The sequence below is a fragment of the Cynocephalus volans genome, chromosome 8 (assembly GCF_027409185.1).
Source record: "Cynocephalus volans isolate mCynVol1 chromosome 8, mCynVol1.pri, whole genome shotgun sequence".
In the NCBI taxonomy this organism is placed as follows: domain Eukaryota; kingdom Metazoa; phylum Chordata; class Mammalia; order Dermoptera; family Cynocephalidae; genus Cynocephalus; species Cynocephalus volans.
In genome coordinates, this window is record NC_084467.1 from 9106286 (window position 1) to 9130570 (window position 24285).

At 55.2% G+C, this 24285-nt stretch overlaps 1 protein-coding gene and 1 pseudogene across 1 annotated transcript in view; one reads left to right on the forward strand and one right to left on the reverse strand.

The window, feature by feature from the left end:
- Window positions 1-15292, forward strand: part of DISP3 (dispatched RND transporter family member 3) — a 30104-nt gene extending 14812 nt beyond the window's left edge. The window contains exons 7-20 of the mRNA XM_063106700.1: window positions 1285-1433; window positions 1666-1827; window positions 2624-2785; window positions 4750-4863; window positions 5582-5718; window positions 6838-7022; window positions 8543-8673; window positions 8754-8926; window positions 9816-9942; window positions 10464-10609; window positions 12728-12887; window positions 13442-13555; window positions 13979-14145; window positions 14930-15292. Coding sequence (XP_062962770.1) covers window positions 1285-1433; window positions 1666-1827; window positions 2624-2785; window positions 4750-4863; window positions 5582-5718; window positions 6838-7022; window positions 8543-8673; window positions 8754-8926; window positions 9816-9942; window positions 10464-10609; window positions 12728-12887; window positions 13442-13555; window positions 13979-14145; window positions 14930-15292 — 2290 coding nt within the window. The remainder of the gene's footprint in view (window positions 1-1284; window positions 1434-1665; window positions 1828-2623; window positions 2786-4749; window positions 4864-5581; window positions 5719-6837; window positions 7023-8542; window positions 8674-8753; window positions 8927-9815; window positions 9943-10463; window positions 10610-12727; window positions 12888-13441; window positions 13556-13978; window positions 14146-14929) is intronic.
- A 3154-nt stretch (window positions 15293-18446) lies between these two features.
- LOC134383191 (transmembrane protein 92-like) lies at window positions 18447-18922 on the reverse strand (annotated as a pseudogene).
- Window positions 18923-24285: the final 5363 nt, after the last annotated feature.

A 24285-nucleotide genomic window follows, 5' to 3' on the forward strand; every position in this document is an offset into this window, starting at 1 on the left:
CCCATTTTACAGATGAGAAAACAAGGGCTCGGGGAGGTCAGGCAACTTTCTCAAGGTCACCCATTTAGTAGGTAGCAGGGCCAGGATCTAAACCCAAGAACATCTGAGTCCAAATCCCATGCTCTTAGCCGCCGTGTTAATGTCCTCAGGTTCTTGTCTTTAGATGTCGTGAGCTGTGCGTGAAGTTGAGTGGGTCAGTCCAGAGTTGCTGCCGGAGGCCAAGGGGGAGGGGTCCCATGGGCCTGGTGGTTGGGGACGATGGGGAGGGAGAGGAGTGTGGAATCAGTTCTGGGGTTAGAAGTACTGCGGGATGATGGAGAGTCTCTGGTCCTGGGGCAGGGCACGCAAAGGCGTTGACCAGTGGTGTTCAGGGGTCCATGTCCTGCTGACCATGGTGAGCTGACGAGGAGCCAAAGGGAGATGAGAGCCTGGCAAAGAGCTCAGGCTTGGGCCTGGGACAAAGTCCTGAGCTCTCCCTGCTGATAGCCTCTCCCTTCGGGACCGCCACATGTGGTGGTGCAGGTTGGGCACTGCACAAGGGCACCCTGGCTGAGGCACTATTTCCATAACAGTTTTATGACATAGGTACAAAGTGTCTTGGGGAAAAGGCACTTTTTTCCTAATCTCTACAGAGATGCCAAATAAGCCCTGCCCCATCCCTGACCTCCAGCCTGGGGCAGGTTTTCCCCATTAGTCTTATTGGACACAGGGTCTTCCCAGTCACTCGGAGTTGGGCTCCAACCTCAGCCTCTTCGTTGGTAATTGGAACCTTGGGCAGGTTACTTAACCTCTCTGCGTTTCTGTTTCCTTCTCTGTAAAACAGGTGTAATCACTGTGTGGGAGTCCTGACAAGATTAAGTGAGGGAACCCACACAGGGCCCATGTCTCGCTGCCTGGCACGCAGCACACTGAGTGTTACCCGTGTGTATTATTCTTGTCCCCAGTCCCTGGGGCAAGCCTCACCTCCCCACATTCACTCCAGCCAGGGCCTTGGCCATGTTGGCTGCAGCCTCAGCCCAGCCCAGCTTCCCCTCATCCTGGCTCCCCCGAGTATTAGTTGGTGTCAGAGCCCCTGGGCCACGTGACAGTAGAAGAATGATTCCCCTGCTTTGGTCACCTCATTGCCTGGGCTGCTGCATGTAGTCATCCCCTCCCTGTCACCATGTATCTCCTCAGAGGAAAACTGAGGGACACCTGGGTTCACGAGACTGCCGGGGCCTTGCCCTGCCTTCCCTTGGTACCCACAACTCTCTGGGCTCACCCCCTTCCCCACTCTCTCAATAGCTGCCACCAGAAGTGCGGCCGCAAGAACTCCCTGCACTTCCCCGGGGACGTGTTTGCTGCTGCTGAGCAGGCTGGGGGCAGCCCTGCCCAAGGCCCCATATCCTACCTGGATGATGACATCCCGTTGCTGAATGTCGAGGAGGAGCCAGGTGAGAGCTGGGGCAGGCTGCCCTGCTGACCCTGGTGAGACCCAGAGGCTGCCTCTGCCCAGGGTCGGGGGGAGCCCATGACAAGATGGTCTGAGGACAGGCTGGTTCTGAGGCAGGAGGCTGGACAAGATGGGCAAGATAGTCTGTGGGTATCCTCCGTTAGCATTTGGGCTCCCCTGGAGAGGGCGTGGACCAGGGTGGGCTTTGACAGGCCACTGCTCTGCCCTGGCAGTGTCGCTGGAGTTGGGAGATGTGTCCTTGGTGTCTGTGTCCCCCGAGGACCTGCAGCCAGACCCTGACAGGGGCAGCCGGGGCCAGCTCCTCGCCCAGCTGCAGGAGCTGCTGCACCACTGGGTCCTGTGGTCCGCTGTCAAGAGCCGCTGGGTGATTGTGGGTAAGTGGGTCCCCCACCTGCTTCCCCTGTCTCGCAGCTCCACCTCTGTGCCTGAGATGTGGGGCAGACTCCCCCAGAGAACCCCGGCAATGGGAGCCCCCCCCCACAGGTGGACTAGAGGTCAGAGCCCTGGGTGGGGGCCTGTCGCTCTCTGAGCCTCACCTTCATCCTGCGTAGAATGCCGCTGGTCCTGCCGTGGCTACTGCTTACTGAGCATCTACTATGTGCCAGTCCTCACGTTGGGCAGTAGAGTAGAGCACTCAAGGCTTGGACTCTAGAGGTAGATCAACTTGGCTGCGTTTGAATCCCAATTCTGCCACATCCTAGCTGTGTGACTTGGGCTGTGTCAGCCAGTCTGACAGTCAGTTTCCTGTTTTATAATGGAGGATAAGAATGGTGTCTAGTGAGGCAGTTGTGACGAATGCCACAGCGCATATAAAGATCTCAGCCTGGTACATGGCATGCAGTAAGTGCTCAATAAATGCTAAGTGCTATGATCTTCAACAGTGTTTTAGAGTTGCATGAGATCAAGTGGATATGCCAGCTCTTTATAAACTACCATGAGCTCTAAGATGGTGGCTGTCTTGTCCAGGAGTGCTAGCTTATAGCTTATCATCAGACCCCGGGTGACACCACATGTAACCACCCACCCTCTCCCTGCAAACTTCACCCACAGGCTGCCATGCTGGGCCATTGCGCATTCCCTTGGAACACACTCCACCCCCATAATGAGAGCAGCTCTTTCCTGGAGCTCTGGAGGCCGCAGCCCCACCTAGTGCCTGTCCTTTCCTCGTAGGGCTCTTTGTCTCCATCCTCGTCCTGTCCCTGGTGTTCGCCAGCCGGCTCCGCCCCGCCAGCCGGGCCCCGCTGCTCTTCCGGCCCGATACCAACATTCAGGTGCTGCTGGACCTCAAATACAACCTGAGCGCTGAGGGCATCTCCTGCATCACCTGCTCAGGTGAGGGTTTCCAGCTGGGGTGTCACCCGCCCTCTGATGTCTAGGTCTCAAAGACGATTGGCCTGAGAGATGTAGGATCCAGGCTCCCCATCACTGTGTGACATCAAGCAAATCACTTACCCCTGAGCCTCAGTGGTCTCATGTTCATTAAATAAACTCCTACTGGGTGGGTGCAGTGGACAGGAGGGACAGGTTCCTGAGCTCAGGGAGTCCACAATCTGGTGGTAGGGACAGGCTGTCATAATAGTAGATCTGAGCTTTGGTAGAGGAAGAACAGGGTGCCTTGGGGGCACAATATCATGGAAGGCTTCTGGAAGAGGTCATGTCTAAGCCAGACTCGAAGAATGGGAAGGGGTTAGCCCGGCCGGAAGGGAAGAGGAAGGAGAGGTCTAGGCAAGAGGTCAGCACCCGAGGTGGGAAAGACCAGGGCCGTGTTTGAGAGGGGCACATAGGAGCTAAGGCTGGCCTGCTGGGCCGGGCCAGACGAGGCAGGCTCAAGTTTTGTTTGTTTTATTTTATTCTAATTGTCAGTGGAAACTTGTGGAGGGTTTAAGCTGAGAGGGGCCAAGATCGAGTCTCCCACATGCTGTGTGGAGGGGGACTGGAGGGCCGGGGTGGAAGCTGGCTGGGAGGCCAGGTAGTAGCTGGTCCAGTCATCTAGACTAGAGGTGGTGGGGGCTGCTGGTGGAGTCGAGGGGTTTTCAGGAGGTGATCTCCATAGGACTTGGTGACAGAGTTGGGGACACGCAAGGAAAGGAGATAAAGCTGCCTCCTTGCCTTTGATGTAGTCTGGCCCAGGCCCTCATTTTACAGAGGGTGGGACTGAGGTCGGGCCTGGGGGCAGGTGAAGTCGACCCGAGGTCTTACAGCTCTGCCGGGTCAGGTAGAAACCAAATGAGAAAATGCTTGGGTGAGTGCTTCCAGCTCGTGGGAGCAGATCCGCCAACTGCTGTAATTGCCTTCATTTAATTAGGGTGGTGTTCAGGTTCACACGGCCTTCCCCTTGGTAGTGGCATTAGCCCAATGTGTGATAATCAACTGTAGTGCTGAGAGGTGCCTGAAGAGCCCTGGCCACGTCCCCAGCTCCTCTCCCTGCCTGCCTGGGCAGGGAATTCCGCTCCATTATCACTGCTGCTACACACCCCTGCCCTCCCTCATGGACAGACCCCAGGATGGTCCCCAAGTTCCTGGACAACATCTGCAGGAAAGACAGGATCCCAGCTGGAGTCCAGCCCAGCCCCTGTACCTCTTGTCTCTCTGAGCTGCCTCTTAAAGGAACCCCTCGTATTGCAGCAAAGAGAGCTTCGGCATCAGGAGCAGACAGGACTGGACTCCAGCGGGGCCCTGCTGCTCACTTCCTCATGCAGGTCACAAACCTCCCAGACCATCAAATAGGGTTAATAATAATAACCTCCTAGGATGGCTGTGAAGATTTAAATTTTTAAGGCATAACATTTCTCTCATTAAAAAAAAAAAAAAAAAAAAAAAAAAAACCCGTGATGCTTGAGGCAAAACAGGAATGTAGGAATATCTCTCATTATCTCTGCCAGTTGAACGTTCCATTCCTAATCGCTCCTAATAGTTGGGCATTTATCACATGCCAGACATGTAGCTAAGTGCAGGAGATTCAACATCCCATTTAGTCCTTCACCCACCTCTGTGGGAGGTGTCATCCCCACCTGACAGATGAGGAGGGTGAGCCAGAAAGGGGACAGTAGGCAGAGCTTCCGTGTCTTTCTCTGGGCAGGGCTGGAGGGGCCCTTTCTCTTGGCTTAAGATTCCCATAAATTCAATATTTGACTTTTTTTTCCAGTTCTATCTAGTTTCTTTCAGATCCCTGGCATCCAGCCCCTCCAGTCCCCACACCCATGTTCCTGGGACTGTCACAGATCCCAGCCCCTGCCCTTTGCCCACTGGGCCCAGCCAGGGAAGCCCTGCTGTCCCTGACGCTGCGTGGGGGATAGGTCTGTTTCAGGAGAAGCCCCACAGCCTGCAGAACAACATCCGGACATCCCTGGAGAAGAAGAAGCGAGGCTCGGGGGCCCCCTGGGCCAGCCGGCCTGAGGCCACCCCGCAGGGTGAGTGCTGGGGGTGGGAGAAATTCTCCTTGGTGCTAGGATACAGGGGCCCCGTACAGGAGCAGATAAAATTCATTCTTGATTCTCCTGCAAAAACAAGAGCCTGTGTTCTTGACTCACTGCAGAGGTGAAGTCTGGACCTCACCTGCTATCCCAGCAGCTCTCCTGGGCCAGAACAGTGGGTGTCCCCCTGTCACCCCCTAGCCTGGCCTGTTGTGCTCCACAAACCCACCCAGTACATCGAAGCCATCCTGAGTCTCTGGGGCAGAGGAGGGGCATCCTGAGCCCTTTCGGCTAGCAGACAAGTGTACTGTGGGAATTAACCTCCTGAGAGGCATTTCCATCTGTCCTTGTCACCTCATGGCATTGTCACCATGTCTGTCCCCATCATTGTCATTACCAGCAGCAGCCCCACCATTCACACCATGGTCCCTATCAATGGCACCCCTACCCTTGTCCATCACTGGCTCAACTTCACCTTCCTCCATCACCGTCATCCCCACCATCCTTGCCACCAACCCATCCTGGTGACCACCACCTCTCCCACCATCATTGCCATGGACCTGGTCCAGTAGAGAAGGACAAAGCTGGCATTTGGAGATGAGCCTGAGGTCAAAGCTCAGCCCTATGGTCAACAGAGCTGAGGGTGGCCTGCTCCAGGGTCAGAAGCCAGTCAAGGTGACCATCCACTCTTCTTCCATCCTTCGTTTGTCCCTAGACTCCCCGGGCACCGTGTACGTCTCCAAAGTGAAGAGTAAAGGCCACCCACCTGTCTACAGGCTCTCCCTCAATGCCAGCCTGCCTGCCCCTTGGCAGACCGTGTCCCCCGGGGATGGAGAGGTGCCCTCCTTCCAGGTGAGCCTGGACTGTCATGAAGTGAGCCACTACCATCAGGGGAGGGGCCCTCAATGCCAACCTAGTGGATACTGGCCAGTAGGGAGGGGGAAACAGTCTTTGAGGATGGAGCTGCTACTGGCAGATGAGGACCCCCCCCCCCATAAATTAGCCAGATCTGTGGCAGGGATATGCGAGTGGTAACAATGTGGGCTTCCAAGTCAGCCAGGCCTGGGTTCGAGTACCAGCTCTGCCATTTATACACTGTGTGTCTTTGGGTGGATTACTTGATGCCTCTGAGTCTGTTTCCTCATCTGTGAAATGGGGTATAAAAAGTACCAGCCAGCATTGCTGGAGGTGTGTGAGGTGAGGCCTGTGCAGTACATAACATCTGGGATGTAGTGAGCGCTCAGAGAATGCAGGTGTCGGCGGCTCTCACTCCTGGCAGCTGCTCCAGCACCCCAGCAAAGAGTCTCTGAGGGCCAACCCAGGCTTCCAGTTACCCTCACAGGGATCATCCGTGTTTCTTTAATATGTTACACCCTCTGGGGTGACAGGTGCACATGCCACTCATTTGTTCCATTTGAAAGATGAGGTCTCTGAGGCTTTCCCTGACTCTGAGCCTTTGCACATGCTGTTCTCACTGCCTCGAAAGCTTCCCTTCCAGCCTAATGTGCAGCTGACTCCTTAGGCCTTATTCAGGTCTCGGCAGAAATGTCCACCCCCTCACAGAGCCCTGTCCTGGCCACCCTCCTTGTCCACTGCCATTTATCCTCTGTCTTATCTTAATTATCTAATTCACAACCCCTAACAGAACCCAAAGCCATCACTATTGCCAGCTCCAGGCGGGCAGGGACCGTGCCCATCCTGGTCAACAGTGTGTCCTCAGAGCCCAGCACAGAGTAGATGCTCAGTGCACATTTGTTGGAGGGACAAATGAGGCTCAGAGAGGGAGGAAGGGATTTGCCCAGTTTTCAAACTCAAACCCTCCTGAGCCTCTGCCCAGGCTCTGTCCCTCACTGTAGAGTCTGGGACAGGGTGGGATATGACAAAGAGGGAGGGGACGGAGCCTGAGGCTGGGTGCAGGCCGAGGCAGCCTCCCCGAGTCACGTGTCTTGTCTCTGTCGATCCACTGCTTAGGTGTATAGAGCGCCTTTTGGTAACTTCACCAGGAAGCTGACCGCTTGTATGTCTACAGTAGGGCTGCTCCAGGCGGCGAGCCCCTCCCGCAAGTGGATGGTGACAACCTTGGCCTGTGATGCCAAGCGGGGCTGGAAGTTTGACTTCAGCTTCTACGTGGCCGCCAAGGAGCAGCAGCACACCCGGTAACGGAGCCTTGCAGATAAGCCGCTCTCCACCAGCCCAGCCCATTTGCTCGCCCCCCTCTTTCTCCTCACATGAGCAGTGCCACCTCACCTGAAATTGTGCTGATCTGGCTTATTACCTGTGCCCCCAGGAGCACGTCTGCAGCCTGCAGTGGCACCTGGACTGTTTTGTTCGACACTGTGTCTCCAGAACGTAGCGCAGTGCCTGGCACGCAGGTGCTCAGTAAATACTTGCTGAATGAATGAGTGAGTGCACTCTGCACTTGCTCTCCAGGGCAGTTATCCACACTCTGAATATATAATTCATTCAGAAAATATTTATTAATATTCTTAGGCTGTAGGTGAGTGAAGGGAGGGACTGTGTCTGTTGTGTTGACCTACTGTGTACTCAGTCCCTGCCTAGTGCCTGCATGAAGGAAGAGCCCCAATACCTGCTGAATGAGGGGCTGCATCCTGTGCCTCTCAGGGTCTCCAAGCCAGCTGGGGGCATCTTTTCCCAGGTCTCATCCAGACATTCTGAACATGGCCCTACATTCAGTTATGCTTTGAGACCGTGTTAACCAAGGGTCTCCTGTCTCATCCATTCATTGCTTTAACAAACTTTGAGCGCTGACTGTGTGCCGGCGCTGTGCTGGGGCTGGGCTGTGGTGGTGAACAAGACAGATGGCTCCTGCCCTGGGGCCATCCGGCAGGAGACGGTCTGCTAACAAGTAAACAGCAGTGTCATTGCAAATTAGGGTAACAGTACTCTGAAAGAAACAGTCTGGCTACCCGTGGTGGCAGAGAGCAGCAGTGCTGGGCCCCACACGGGGACAGGGGACTGTGGCCTCTGACAGGGGACTGGCTTCAGGGCGTTGAGCACCCACAGGAGGCCAAACTCCACTTGGGGTGAAGGGGTGCAGTTTGGAGGCAGGGGGATGACCAAGATGGTTCTCACTGGGTCCGTTCCAGCCCGGCCCCACTTGCTCAGGGGTGGGGGTCCCTCTGCCTGCTTCTCCTGAACCCAGGGTGGGCCCGCTCTGCACATACACATTAGCACCGAAGGGGCAGACAGGCCACCTGGATGAGCTTAAAACATTCTAGAAAGAACCTTGAGCTATGTCAGTCCAGTGGTTAGCAAGCTGTTTGGCCATGGAACCCTTTCTTCAAACAGAATCTTGAGACTCCCTAACTGTGCAAGTTGAGGTATGGCTGGGGGCTCTGAGCAGGGACCCCCAAGACTATCCCTGGGCCCCTCCTGAACCGTTGCATTCCCTGGAGGACAGTTGGAAAACTGCTGGTCTCCCCCACCCTTCGTGACACCTGTGGGGAGACCTAGACCAAGAGAGGGGAACGGTCTTGACTGGTTTCCTATGAGGAGCCTTGGCAGGAGCGGGACTGGAACAGGCCTCCAAACCCCCAGCCCTGGGCACATTCTCCAACCCCTAGTGTGCTGGGGGAGCCCAAATCCAGACCCCTGCACCCTCCCAGCCCTTTGAGTGGCCACGCGGCCTCAGCCCTGGCCTTCTTTGCCTCCACAGGAGACTGTACTTTGCTCAGGCCCACAAGCCCCCCTTCCACGGGCGCGTGTGTGCGGCACCTCCTGGCTGCCTGCTCAGCTCCGGCCCCGACGGGCCTACCAAAGGCTTCTTCTATGTGCCTAGTGAGAAAGGTACTCATGGGGGGTGCTTCAGTGGGGGCCTCGGGAGCTCGGGCCCACCTTCGCTTACAGCTGGGACTTCCCCTCTGCAGTGCCCAAGACCCACCTCTCGGCCACCTTCGGCTTCAACCCCTGTGTGAACACGGGCTGCGGGAAGCCAGCGGTGCGGCCGCTGGTGGATACTGGGGCCATGGTCTTCGTGGTCTTTGGCATTATTGGCATCAACCACACTCGGCAGGTGGACAATCATGTCATCGGAGACCCGGTATGTGGGCTCAGTTTGGGCAGATGCTGAAAGGCCCAGCTGCAACAGGCTTGCAAACAACTACTGGCCCACGGGGGCCACCAGCCCAGCTCCTCACACAGTCTCTTGGCTGCAGCCCAGACAGCACCCCGATGGGTTCCTGGGGGGCACTGTTTCTCTTGAGAACTGAGCAGGGTTGATGTCTTAGAGTTACCCAGGAATCTGGGTACAGTTTGGGGCTCAAGGTGGCTGTCCATCCCCATTAGGGGCTGGAACAGAGATGGGGGAAATCAAGCATGTACGACCCCCCCTTGGTCTTCCTTCAGCCTTGGATGAGCGCAGCCGTCGCCCTCGGCCCTGCTGCAAGCCCTGGCTGGGGTGCTCTCCACTCTGCGAGGACTCCCTCCCTTTACGCATGTTTGTGTCCTGCGCTGGGCTCTTAAGTGTTTGAAGGCACTGATTGAGCTGGGACTGGGACCATACCTAGCACGTAATGGTGCTGAGAGTTTGTGGGAGGAAGGACTGGTGGACGTGCCCGGCCTTCAGAAGGGGACAGAGGGACCAGGGAGGGGACCAGGTGGACGTGGGAGGACAGGCAGGATATGTCTGTCCAGAAGGGAGGGGAGGAAAGCGACAAGTCCAGGTAAGAACGCTGTGAGCAAAAGCAAAGAGGTGGGACTGAGGGGCCCATGCAAGGTGGCAGTGACGGAAGCAGAAGATGCTGGTGGGGGCAGGGCAGGCTGGGGTTGGGGGGACAGTGAGTAACCATGCAGAGGGCTGCAATGTGACGGTGACAGTGGCAGCAGGGAGCTACTAGGGGTTCTCACCCAGAGGTGGATGGGAGGCAGGACCAGCCTTGAGTCCCCGTCTCACCAAGCGGCCTGGGCCGGCTTGTGTCTCTTTGGGAAAGGGCAGCGTCATCTATGACAGCAGCTTTGACCTCTTCAAAGAAATTAGGCACCTGTGTCGCCTCTGCAAGGCCATCGCGGGCAACTCCGAGCTGGTGAAGCCGGGTGGGGCCCAGTGCCTACCCTCAGGTGTGTGGGGTGTGGGGAGCCAGTTCCAGGGGAGGCCACAGAGACTGTGGTCCCAGGGTGGACAGCCCAAAGGACGCATGTGCCTGGTGTGTGGGTGTCTTTGTGGATCTACGTCTGTGCTTGAGTGTGTCCACACCGGAGCGGGGCGTGTGGGAACAGCCGAGTGTTTTCCAGACGAGGGCAGGCTTGTGCATGAGCAGGAACTTGTGCTGAGGTGCTTGTGTGTGGTGTGTGTGTGCACACCTGCCGCAGTAGCTTTTCCAAAAAAGGGGACAGGGCCGGGGTTGGCCCACAGATAACCTGGGTGAGATCATGCCAGGGCTGTGCCTGACAGGGCCCCAAATGTCATTTTCATCCCACTGGCAAATGTGTGTTGTAAGTTTCCCACTGACATTACCAATGGTGACAAACACTTTGTAAACCTGGGAGGTAGGTGAGCGGGTGTGCTCAGGTGGGTGGGATGGGGATGGACTGCTCCTCTAGGGCCCACCCACCACCCCCTCTCTCGCTTCTCCCTGCAGGCTACAGCATCTCCTCCTTCCTGCAGATGTTGCACCCTGAATGCAAGGAGCTGCCCGAGCCCAACCTGCTCCCAGGGCAGCTGTCACATGGGGCAGTGGGCGTCAAGGAGGGCCGTGTGCAGTGGATCTCCATGGCCTTCGAGTCGGTGAGCCCCAGGCAGCCTCACTTGGCACTGTGCAGAGTGCTTGCCTCGCCTGTGTCACCTCTGATCCCCAGCTCTCGTCCCAGATTGGGGGGCGGGCAGATACAGCAGCTTAGAGAGGTAGAGTAACTTGCCCAAGGTCCACAGTTAGTGGATGTCAGTGTCAAGTGCTAAGTCAGGCCATCTGGCTGCAGAGCTCTGCCCTTTTTACCCCATAGGCAGCGGGCAGCTCCCCTCCCCCCACCCTCCCTCCCCAGCAACTCAGGGTCCTGTCATTTTGCAGCCTCTGGGCTGTAGGGGCTGGTAGAAGTCCAGGACGCTCCCCTCAGCCACTATGGGAGTCCAGGGTGTGACCAGGGAAGAGAGCTCAGAAGCCAGGGCACTGGCCATCCCACACCTCTCTACTGCCCTGTCACCCCTGGACACCCCAGGCCCTGTCCAAGGAAGTGCACACATGCACACGTGCTCACACGTGTGTAGACACTCATGCACACACCCACACACACCCCCAACCTGAGCACCTAAGGGGCCTCTCAGCCCTGGCACTTTGCTCTCTGAGGCATGGACTTGGGGTCCAGTCCTTGCCCCATCCTGGTGTGTTATGTCCTTGAGCAAGCCACTCGTCATCTCTGGCCTCAAATTCCTCATCTACAGAATAGGGTTAAGCATCCCCACTCCCACAGGCAGTTATGGAGACTCAGCGAGATCATGCAGAAAGCCTGGGGAGTAAGAACCATAGTGACCAGGTTCTAAGTGGGAGGCGATTCTCATCCCCTGGCCCCCAGCCCCGTCCTCCTTCCCACCATATGTGTCACTCACTGCACAGGCCACGAAGCCATTGGCCACCAGCCAGAAGGACCCCGAAGCCCTCAACGAGCCTGCAGGCTAATGCAGTCACCAGTTCAAAGCCCTGGGCAGTATTCTTTTTTTTACTGTGGTGAAATATACATAAAACAAAACTTTCCATCATAACTATTTGTAAGCAAACAATTCACTGGCCTTAAGTATATTCACACAGCCGTGTAACCACTGCCCCCATCCATCTGCTGAGTTTTTTCTTCTTCCCTACCTGGAACTCTGTCCCCACTAGACACTAACTCTCTCTGTCCCCCCCAGCCCCTGGCACTTACCATTCAATTTTCTGTCTCTGTGTACAAGGGTACTTCAATAAGTTCATGGAAAGATTTGTGTTACTTTTCAATACTATTTCTCTGTATTTGACTACTCTAGCGACCTCATGTAATGGAATCAGACAGCATTTGTCCTTTGTGACTGGCTTGCTTCACCTAGCATAATGTCTTCACGTTCATCCGTGTTGTGGCATGTGTCAGAACTGCCTTCCTTTTTCATGCTGAAGCCCCAGACAGTGTCAGAGAGGAGCAGTGTCCCTGCTCAGGCCCATCCACACAACAGGATGTCCACTTACAAGCTGACCCCTGCTGACACTCAGACACACACACGCACACAGACTCACTGTAAACTGCTTTATGCTCAGCAAGAGCAGAATTGAGTCAGTGAGATACATATAAGAAAGTTCCAGAAAAAAAAATAGAAAGTTCCAGAGCAGGGCAAGTGTCTGTTTCTTTCATTCATCATTCACATTCCATAAACACCCCCTCAGGGCTGGGCACTGTGAACCAGACAGGTTGCTCCTGCCCTCAGGGACTCACAGTCCAGCCAGGAAATGCGCAGGTGGCCAGGCTTTGATGGGGAAGCACGGAGAGTGGGGAGAGCCCAGGGGAGGCCCATCTTGGGGCATCAAGGAATGCTTCCTGGAGGAGACAGAACCCTAGCAAGCCTTGAAGGATGAGCAGGAGCTGGCCGTGCAGGCAGAGGGCACAGCATTGCAGAGGGTGGGACATGAGAGTGTTGGAGGGTGGGAGCTGCAGATGGTTCGGTTGGAAAAAGACAGGGACTTTGGGTGCACGTGAACCTGCTGCTGCTGTCAGAATCCCGTGATGCCCTCAGGGACTAGCAGGAGCTCATTTTGGATTGGATACCCCCCCCACACACACACACACAACACATGCCATTGGTGGCCACGGAGCAGACCAGCCACCCCCCGGGAAGGGTGAGCGGGCCACAGCCTGTGCCCATCTCACCGGCTCATGTCCCCCGCAGACCACATACAAGGGCAAGTCCTCCTTCCAGACCTATTCGGACTACCTGCGCTGGGAGCGCTTCCTCCAGCAGCAGCTGCAGACCTTCCCTGAGGGCTCGGCCCTGCACCGCGGCTTCCAGACCTGTGAGCACTGGAAGCAGATCTTCATGGAGATCATAGGCAAGCGGGAGCCCAGCCCCTCTCCCCAGGACCAGGCTGGGCAGGCAGGGGCTGATGCAGAGGTGACCTGGGGCAGAGAGGGCCTGGTGTGGCATCTGAGCTACATTCTGTCATCTTCTCAGTCCTGGCCAAGAGTCCTGGGGAAACTGGATGACACAGTGGCTGAGACACTGAGCAGAGACCGGAGTCTGGGTCCTCTCCTGCCTGGGGGTATCTGGCCATATTGTCTGATCTTGAAGTTAGCCACCTAACAAATAACAGTTACAACCTTTATAGCAGCTGTCAGGTATGAGCCCTTTCTAGGTGCCGGGCCCTGTGCTGTGTTAACATAAACTCTTAAAGTTTAGGCATATGGAGTAGATTCTGTTATTACCCCATTTTACAGATCAAGAAATGGAGGTTCAGAGAGGTCAAGTGGCTTACCCAGAGTGGCACAGCTAGCTGTGATTGTGGCCACCCATGCAACCCCAGTAACTGCTGAGCTGTGGGGATGCAGAGAATTGTGGGCCCCTCACCCCACAGCCCCACTGAGGGCCCCCTCTCTCACCTTCCAGGGGTACAGAGTGCCTTATACGGCCTGGTCCTGTCCTTGCTCATCTGTGTGGCTGCAGTGGCCGTGTTCACCACCCACATCCTGCTCCTGCTGCCTGTGCTCCTGAGCATCTTGGGTACGTGGGTGAGAGGGGTGACGGGCACCAGGCCAGTGGGGACAGGAATAGGCTGGGGTCTTCCTGGTGGCCTCAAGTCAGCAAGTTTCTCTGAACCCTTAACTGTCAGATCTCCTTGGTGAAGGCTTCTTGACTGCCTTGCCCCCGTTCCCACCCCAACCCAGGTAAAAGACCCTCTGCCAGGTGCTGTCTGTGACAGTGGTGCATAGGACTGTCTCCCCCACAAGTCTGTGCTCTCTGAGAAGGACAGGTGTCCCCAGGAAATAGCTTTTGGCTCAGTGACGCATTGCTGTGAATGTCCCCTCTGGCCCTACTCATCCCTCCTGTCACCTGAGATGGGGGCCCGACTCTAGACTTCACTGTTCCCCAGGGGCCCTCCAGGGCTGTACAGAGCTGTACAAGACTGTACACTGTCCCCGGCAGGCATCGTCTGCCTTGTGGTGACCATCATGTACTGGAGCGGCTGGGAGATGGGCGCCGTGGAAGCCATCTCTCTGTCCATCCTCGTCGGCTCCTCCGTGGATTACTGCGTCCATCTGGTTGAGGGCTACCTGCTGGCTGGAGAGAATCTGCCCCCCCACCAAGCCGAGGTGAGCACCCTGCCTGCGTTTCCCCTGCCTCAATGAATTTGCTCCTGCCTCGGTACAACTGAGGAACCCTCAAGGACGGCTGGACACCCCTGGTACCAGACCCCAAGCAGGCTATATTATGGAACTGAGCTTTCCTAGGGCCAATCTCTTCCTGGGACTCAAATTCTAAAGCCAGCTCAGCCAAAGCATCCCTGTGGGACCTTGGGCAGATCCACGCCTCAGTCTCCCCAAGTGAGCTGTGACGGAGTTGGACCAGACAGATGACGTCCAAGGGCCCTTCCTGTTTCACATTTCCCCAAGTCCGTGTCTCATTCTCCAACCCCTGGGCAGGGGGTGGGTCTTTCTATCCATGACCCTGAGACCAAAACTCCCTTCCAGCCCACAGTGGCTTGATGAGGACATGTCCGTGTACTCAGTGCCAAAACCAGCTCTGGGCCTGGCAAAGTTTTTTCCTCTAGTTTGGAATTGTATTGGTGTAAAAACATTCATAAGTATGTAAAAAGTAAATCAGTTATACATTTAACTGCTTTGGGGCCAATGAACGAAATCAGTTCCAATCAGGGCTTCTGTTTATGAGGACCTATATGCAAACCTTCCGCACCCCGGTGGCCACAGCCACTTTTAACTGGCCACCTTGTGCCCTGTGCCCCAACCCCGTGAAGCAGCTGCTGTCACCACCCACTTCTGGAGTGGGAATCAGTCCTCCAGGGGCAGGGCTGGCCCTGGGCCAGGGTGTGTGTTCAGCCAGGGCCCGCATCCCCAGCCCTGCTCTCCCCACCTGCAGGACGCGTGCGCACAGCGCCAGTGGCGGACACTGGAGGCTGTGCGGCACGTGGGCGTGGCCATCGTGTCCAGCGCCCTCACCACGGTCATCGCCACCGTGCCACTCTTCTTCTGCATCATCGCCCCATTCGCCAAGTTCGGCAAGATCGTGGCACTGAACACGGGCGTCTCCATCCTCTACACGCTCACCGTCAGCACCGCCCTGCTGGGCATCATGGCCCCTGGCTCCTTCACCCGGACCAGGACTTCCTTCCTCAAAGCCCTGGGTGCCGTGCTCCTGGCGGGGGCCCTGGGCCTGGGCGCCTGTCTCCTGCTGCTCCGGAGTGGCTACAAAATCCCCCTGCCCAATGGGGCGTCCCTATAGCCCCATGCTTGGCTCCTGACTCTCAAGCACCTGGGTCCAGCGGGTGGGGGACGAGAGGCCCGCTCTCTTTGACCCCAGGGACACTTTGTTCCCCAGCTCAGCTCCAACTAGTATGTTCCCAGGCCTGGGCCAGAAGCACCCTGCGGCCTGGTGCAGGAGCTGGTACCCACACTGCGTGGACCACTGCCTTCATTGCAGCCCGAGCCAGAGCTGGGGGGCAAGACAGCCTCCTCCTGCCAGCCAGGCTGCAGCCACACTGGGCAATTTGCCTGAATGCAGAAAGACCAGCCCTCCTCCGTGCCCAGCCACCTGGGGTGGGGTCACTTTTGTAGGAGGGTCTCCCTCTCACACTGCCTCAGTGCTCAACAACCTTCTGGTGTGGGTGTTCCGGGGCACCCATTCCTCAGATGTGGAAACAGGCACAAGATGCAAAGTGACAGCCCCGGGTCAGTGGCAGAGGCAGAGCTGCCTCCTGAGCCCCAGGGACTTTGCAGGAAGAGCACAGACGGTTCAAGGGCAGGGGCCTCACATCCCCTGCCTCCTCCTACCTTCCCCTTCAGCTTTACAGAGACCAGTGCTGGAAGGTTCTGTGGTCTCCCCCAGGTCTTCCAGTCCTGGCCAGAGCACAGAGGGACCCAGCTTGGGGTTCTGCATGTTCTACCCCGGGGCCTAGCCACAAAGTGTTCCTCTAAGACCCTCCCTGGGGAGCTGGGGATCCCCCCACAGCCATCTTCGCAGATCCATGCCCCCACTTCCCCCACCCTACTCTGGGGGTGGTTGGGGGGGGTCCGCCCTGTGGGAGGAGCTGGCCGTGACTGCCACCTGCTCACAGCAGATGGTCCCTATCACAGTGAAACGCAGCTGCAGACCGCCGCTACTAACACGAGCATTTTAAGCATCGCTGGCTCCATCATATTTTTAAAATTGAAATAACTAAGTGTTCACATGCTGCCCAGCCAGAACCTGGCACCAGGGGGTGGAGGTGGGTGGAGGGTGCCCAACCCTCGGGGGAGGAAGGTTGTGGTGGGCCCAGCAAGCCCAATGTGAAGCTGGGTGCTTCCCCTGTGGGAGGTGCGGCTCGAGAGATGCTGCCTTTTTCAGGGGCTCGTCTAGCCCCACGTGGGACATTTTTGAGCACTTTTGATGTGCCTGGCATTGTGCTGGGGACCGACCGACCTTCCTTGGGCTTTGTGAAGCCGAACACAGACTGAGCTGGGGCTAATTTCTAAGGGTGGGAAAGAAGGGAAGGGTGGTCTCCAAGACACTCACCAGGTCGCCTGTGGGGGGGGCTGGAGATTCGAGATAGACGTGCGCCACTGTGTCCCCGCCTGGTGCAAGCAGGCATGGAGTCGGTGCTCAGGAAGCGTGTATGGAGGGAATATGAGACCTTGGGGCCCGCCATCCATGGTGCAGAAAGACATCGAGTGCTGCCAGCTGACGCACAAACACTGCACCAGGCGCTCTTCTCAGGGTTCGTATTAGTCTCCCGTGGCTGCTGCGACAAAGTGCCGCAAACTGTGGCTCAAACAACAGAAATTTATTCTCACAGTTCTGGAGGCTGGAAGTCCAAAATCAAGGCGTTGGCAGGGTTGGTTCCTTCCGGGGGTTCCGGGGGAGAATCCGTTCCAAGCTCTTCTCGCTTCTGCTGGTTGCCAGCCATCCTTGCAGTTCCTTGGCTTGTAGATGGCATCTGTCCTGTCTCTGCCTCTGTCTTCACATGACCATCTTTTTTCTGTGTTTCTCTGTTCACATTTTCTTCTCTCTTTATAAGAGGGACACCAGTCATATTGGATTAGACCCCACCCCGATGGCCTCATCTTATCTTGATCATCTGCAAAGTCCCTATTTCCAAATAAGCTCACATTCACAGGTACGAGAGGTTGGGACTTAAGTTATCTTTTGGGGGGACAATCCATCCCATTACTGGGTTCAAAATGTATCAGTTCATTTGTTAGCCTCAAGGAATAGGTACTCTCCTACCCATTTTACATGTGGGGAAACCAAGGCTCTGAGAGATTGACTTGCCTAGGAGGTCAAGAGGCCTGTCCTTAGAAAAATGGAATGAAAGCCCTTGTGTTTGTACAACACTTCACACTTGAGAGTTCTCCCATCAGCCTTGTGTGAAACCTGAGCGCCGTGGCTGAGGGGAAGGGCTGATAGGGGCTGGGGCTGGGCTCTGGCCCAAGCCTCTAGCAGCCCTTGTGTGGGAGGCCACATCTGCAGGGTTGGTCCCATCTCAGATGACCACCACTGCGCTGGGAGCGTGGTGCTTGTGGGAGGTCAGCTAGGAGGGGGTGGGGGAGGGGAGGGGCTGGCAAAGAGACAGGACACTCCAGAAGTGCTTATTAAAAAGGACTGACATCTCTAAGCCCTGGTCCCAAGACCTTCCCAATAACCTAGTTTTAATGTGGAGGTGGAGTCATTTGCATATCATTTGCATGCAGTCCAAATATGCCCCGTTTGTAAAGAAACCCTCACTTAGCCCATTTCCTTGCTTTTAAGGAACAGCTCCTCTTCCCCTTGGCCTCTGTCTTTTCAGACTGTCGGGGGGGGGGGGGTGTTGGGCAGGCAGGCCAAGGGTGGAGGCCAGACAGTGTGTCACTGTCATCTCCCCCCAAGGTGACCAGGGCACACCGCCAGGCAGCTTCTCTTTTTTCTTTCTCCCCCACAATCAGCTAATGTTTAGTGAGTGTTTCATGCATGTGTTGGGGGGTGTAAAATGGGGTCTTCTCTCTTCGGGTAGCACTGGACGGTGCCATCCAGTCCAATCTCCACGGGTACAGAAGGGCCCTGCATAACATCTCAGTGCTGGCTGTCCAGTCAAGACCTGTATACCTCCAGAATTGGTCTCTCTACCTCTCAGAGTAGCCCCTTGCACTGCTGGGCACCTGCAACTGTTGATGTGTTCCTCCTGGCAGCCTCTAACTTGGATTGGGGGGGTGGGAGGGGACACAGCCACTCCAGCCCAGCCTTCGGGACCAGAGAGGCAGCTGGGGTGGAACAGGGGCAGGAAAGGCAATAACTTAAATCCAAGAACGACGAGAGACGTGGCAGGATGGGTGGGGGCATTCCAGGGCTCCCAGAAGTCGCTTACTTGATCCAGGAGGCACCAGGGATGAGGACGCTAGTGGCAAGAATCCAGGCACAAGGTGGCTCAAAAGACTGGGTGGTCAATACCCCTCCGAGCCCAGCATGTTCTTCAGGCCTGAAGCTGTAGGGAGGGGGTGGCTCTGAGGGGTCAGGCCCAAGGTGGGCTTTAGAATAACCTCGCTGTAGGGGGTGGGGGCTCAGAACTGGATGCCCTGACCCTCTGTGGGGGGACAGTGGAGTGCAGTCCCGGGGTCCCCGTGATCCATCGGGGCTTCTGCTCCAGCTCTCTGCAGTTGTGGCAGAAGTGCCTGGCCAGGACACAGATGCACAAGAGGGGCAGGATGAGCAGGAACATGAAATGATGGCAAAGAGCCTCAAGGGGCTGGAGAAGAACTCATTCTCCTGGCAGCAGCTGTCGCCACAGCATTCAAATCCTTTGTGGCACGTGGCGAGGAGACCACACTTGGCTGTAGCCTGTTTGAGCCTGGCCAGCAGGCTGAGCAGGGTGGACACGAGGCTGGGGACTCAGGCATCAGACATCCTGGCATGGGGGCCACTGAGCTTCCAGGCAGCTTCTCTTGACGGGTCCCGCTCCCCTCCACCTTCTGTGGATGGCACTCTCAACTTCAGATCTTTATCTCCTCATCAAAACTGACCTGCCTTCATGCTTCAAGGCCCTGTGTGGTGACTGATCTGTCCAGCTCCCAGCAATAATGATGTCCCTCCCAGGGGTGGGGGCCAGGACAAGGCTGGGGGAAGGATGGGGATGTCTATTTGGGAACTTCAGGGAACTTTGGCCCCACAGCTGGCTGCCTATGTGCCTACAAAGAAATCCCCCTTCATCTTGTTTGTGAATATTGGCACCTTAGAGTCCCAGAGGCACTAACTCTCATGAAAAGAACCTTGACCTTCCTTTGCCTCTGTTGCACAGCTCACAGTCTTAATGAGCTTTGCCGAGCGTTAATGAGATGCTCTTCATTAGCTCGGGCACATCAGTGAGCCTGGGGTCTGCGAGGATGTGCAGGCACTCAGCATGCCAAGGTGTTAGAACATTGCATGGAGGAGGGGCAGAGCGCTGGAGGGAAGCGAGGGGAGAGGAACCCCCATCACCTGCCCAGGTTGCCCGAGCCTCTGCCTCTCTCCCTGCTTCCCAGGAGATCTCAATGAGATCCAGCTTTTACAGCAGGCCTACGGTGCCTGTCCCTCCCCGTGCATCCTCAGGGGTTTCACGGCATTCCTCAGAAGCCAGTGCTTTTGCTTACTTCACTGCAAAGACAACTGAAGCCCAGAGACAGGAGCTGTGTCTGAGCCCACCTCCCTAGTGACTCTGAGCCTTGAGAAACGACAAGGCTGTTCCCACTGCCATGTGTGCCCAAGGAAGCTGGACTTTATCCTGAGGACAACAGGGATACAATGAAAGAGTTTTAAAAGCAGAAGACCATTTCATGCCCATTCAATCAGTAAAGACCTAAAAGTTGGATAGCAGACTGTCGGCGAGGCTAATGGGAAAGAGGCGCTCTTATGCGTTGCTGGTGGGAGTGTAGCTGGTTCAGCCGCCATAGAGGGTAATTTGGTGGTAACTATCAAAATTACGATCGCAAATCCTTTTGATTCAGCAATCCTGCTTCTGAGAATTTATCCTGCAGATATACTTACACTGGCCAAGTGTAGAAGTTACTCACCAAATACTTGTCTGCTACAGCAAAGGACTGATAGCCCCCAATCACCCATCAGCACAGGGACCGATGAAGTAAATTATGGTCGGTTCATTCAGACAATAGGATGCTCTGCATCTGTAAAGAAAGAACGAGAAAACTTTCTGTGTGCTGATATGGAAAAACTGCCAAGGTATATTAAATGTGGGAAGGGGGGAGGTTGCAAAACAATATGTAAAACGTGCTGGCTCATATGTAAAAAAATAGGCAGGTGAGAGAATATATACTCATTTTTGCTTGCATATGCATATAGAAATTCTGATGAAAACATGAGAAAACCTAAAGCAGTGGTTATCTGTGTGTGTGGTCGGGGGGGTGCTAGGCAGATGGCAGAGAGCAACGGGAGGAAGACATTTGTTATAAGTCTGTTCATACACTTGGATTTTCTGACTGCAGGAGTGCATTATCTAAATGGTTTTTGTAAGCAGGGAAGAGAGGTGGTTGTCATTTGCTCCTTAGAAAGCTCATTCCATCTGCAGGGCACAAGGTGGAGGGGAGGCAGGAAGAGCAGTGAGGAAGGAGAGAAGGGGACACGCCCCCCTCAGAAGGTACCAGAGAACATCAGCCCGAGTGCTCTGCACCACAGTCCCCACGAGGAGATGCTGGGACCAGCACCAGCCTCCCACCTCTTCTGAGCAGTGATTTGGGAGCCCCAAAGTCCCAATCAGAGTTTTAGGAGTGTTCAGGAGGGTGGCATTGCCTGATGCCACTCCCTTGCCCCCTTGTAGTTGATCTAGCAGAGGGGATGCTTGGAAGGGGCAGCACAGGGTGACAGAAAGCGTCTGGAGCTGGTCTCTGCAGACACCCTGCTGTGCAGTCACAGAAATCACCCTTGTTCTGCCTCCATTCCCCATGTGGATTTGGTAAGACACATTGTATTGGTTTGTTTCTGTTGCTTATAACAAAAATACCCAGAACCAGGTAATTTGTAAGAAAATGAAATTTATTGCTTACAGTTTTGGAGGCTGGGTAGTCCAACATTCAGGGAACACATCTGGTGAGGATCTTCTTTGGTGGTGGCTCCAGTGACGCAGGGGTCTCACATGGCAGAAAGTGGTAGAGAGAGGGAGAGAGACTCTCATGTGCTCCCCTTTTAAAGCTCTCAGAACCCCACCCACAACCACCATTAAGCCATCAACTCAATCTCCTCTCCAAGGTCCCACCTTTCAATGACCATAATAGGATTTCCCACCCTCAACAGTTACAGTGGGGATCAAACTTCTAATACCTAAAATTGGGGGGACACAATTCAGTCTATATCCCATGTACTCTATCTTAACCTGTTTGCTCATCTATTAAATAGAACAATACCCATTGTGCATGGCTGTGTTTTAGTGAGATGGTGTTTGCCAAGGGCTCGGCCACAGTGACACCTGCTCAGCCATCATCACTATCACCATCATTGCTGTGAAACAGATTTCTCCCAGCGCAGGATGGTACTTATGTGCTTGGAGTTGCAAAGCCCATCAGTAAATAGGAACGATTCTTTTCCCAGCTCCTCCTTTTCTGTCTATGGGTGGAATATGCTTGTTCGTCCTACTGATGTCGGGCCTAGCCATGTCACTTTGGTTGTCCACCAGGATGTGGCAAGAGTGAAACAAGCAAGGGCTTGAAATGTGCTTGCCCTGAGGGACTTGTCCTCGGGGCTTCTGCCCCACCATGGGAAGAACATGCCCTAGCGAGCCCTGGTCCCAGGAGGTTGAAAGACACTTGGAATCAACTTGACCCAATCTGTGGCCTGAAGCCAAGGCCAGGTGGTCCTTACATCGATTAGCTGACTTCCAGCCGATGCCAATCATGTGATTGTTGTTTGAGGCCACTGAGTTCAGGAGGTTCGTTATGTAGCATTATTGCGACAGTGGCTAGCTGAAGCATTCTGTTACCTCCAGATTTAAAGTTGAAGTTTCTTTAAAACTAACAACTTCTTCATTTTCATCTCCTGCTGCTGCCTCTGCTTTGCCCCTCAGGCCTCGGCAGAACCAAACGTCCCCGTTCCTGATCCGTGCGGTGCAGTGGCTCGCGTCCAGGCCTTTGCCAGGCTGTTCTCCCTGCCTGGAACACTCCTGCTGTACCTACTGCACCTTCGCAGCTCCTCCTTACCCCTCAGGACTTAGCTTCCTCCAGGAAGCCTTCACCGGCACCCCAGGTCTGGGTTAGTTGTCCTGGGATGTGACCACGCAGCACCTTGTACTTCCTTTGCCTGCATTTTTAATGGCCTGATGCTGGGTTCTCTCCCAGCACTACGTGCACTCCATGAAGGCTGAGACTGGGTGTCCCCAGCTGCTGGCATACAGTGTGTTTATTATAAATATTTATCAACCGAATACATTTTCTACCCCTTCAAGCCTCAATCTGCCTACCTGTAAAATGGGCACGATCTCATCAGAAGTGGGGCAGGACGATGCCCTTACCTCTGCTCTGGGGCTGCAGAGGGGGTGGGGTTAGCCAGCACCTTTTACTCCTCGGCTCCTCTCCCTGCCCCTCCTTGCTTCCCATCCTCCTGCCCCAGCTCTTCTCTAAGGGGCTTGAGATGAAGGAATGGATTGTCAGCAGAAGATAAATGGAGACTTCGTCCTGCACAAGTCTACCCAGTGGAGCTTCTGCTCGTACTTGTCTGGCTTGTGACTGCACTGTCCCCAGTCACTCTGCTCTCTGCCTGCTGGAGCTCCTTCAGGGCTGACCTGCCTCATCTTGTTGATCAGAACACGCAGAAGCCAGGGCAGGAGAGGGAGGGAAGCGGGGATGTGACAGAGTCCCTCCCACGTGCCTCCTGTCCATCCGCGAGCTCGCCTCATCCCACCACCCACCCTGGAAGGAAGGTGTATCCTCATTTTTCAGAGGAGAAAGTGACTCTCCCACCTTCACCCGGTGGTGGGGTTTGAACCCGGGCCAGCTGACTCCAGGGTCAGTTTCCACTACATGCAAATGCCCCCACTGGGAGCAAGGACTTGCAGTGCCTCAGTGATGCAGGTACTACCAAAGGGGACAGAGAGACGATGCGGTTCACAAGAGGCTGTCACATTTAGAATCTCGCCAGCTCCTCATGACTCTGCAAGGCAGGCATATCACCACCCCATTGCACAGAGAGGAAAACCAAGGGTCAGCTGGTGAGTGACTTCCCCCAGGGCCTCACGGCAAATGGCGAAGCTGAGGCAAGACTCTTCCCAGCTTGTCTCCTGGACCACTAGGTTCCGGAGGTCCCACCCAGAGCTCTGGGACCCTTTTCCCAGGGACACTTGGGCAGAACCTGATACCTTGGAACACAGCCTATCCCTGAGGTGTGGTAATCAGAGCATCGGGCTCCCTCAGTTCCACCTGTAGCTGTGTGACCTTGTGCAAGCCACTTCATCTCTCCGAGCCTCAGTATGTCAATTATTTCTTACTGCCTGCCAAACCACTTCAAAATCTAGTGGCTTAAAACAACCATCACGTGTTTAGCTCATGGTTCCGTGGGGTCACAGATGAACCTGGGCTCGGCTAGGGGGTTTCTTCTGATCCTGGCATGACTCTCTCAGGCCTCTGAAGCCAGCTGTAGGTTGGCTGGGTGGCTCTGCTTTGGGGGCTTGGCTGGCTGTCAGGCTGACGGACAGGGGTCACAGGGCCATATGTCACTCACCATCCAGCAGGCTGGCTCAGGCTTGTTCACAGGGCAACATAAGGGTTCCTGGCGAATGAGTGGACATGCATGTGTCCCCCTGTTATGGGCTAAATTGAGGTCTCCAAAAAAGATATGTCGAAGTCCTAACCCTATTGTCTCAGAACATGACCTTATTTGAAAACGGGGAGGGAGAGAGGGGAAGTGATGGACTAACGAGTTCAAAACTCTGCTCTCTACCCTAAGTGAATCATTGTGCAGTATTATATGCATGTATTGAAACAATACATTATACCCCACAAATATGTACAAGTAAATGTTAAATATATATGTATATATAAAAAATAAAAAAAGAAAGAAAACAGGGTCTTTACAGATTTAATCAAGTTAAGATGAGGTTATCAGGGTGGGCCCTAATCCAATATGACTGGTGTTATGGGTTCAATTGTGTTCTCCAGCCCCAAAATTTATATGTTGAAGTTTTAGCCCCCCAGTACCTCAAAATGTAACTGTATTTGGAGATGGGGTCTCTAAAGAGGTGATTAAAATGAGCCTGTTGGGGGGTTCCTGATCCAATCAGGAACAGCCGTCCT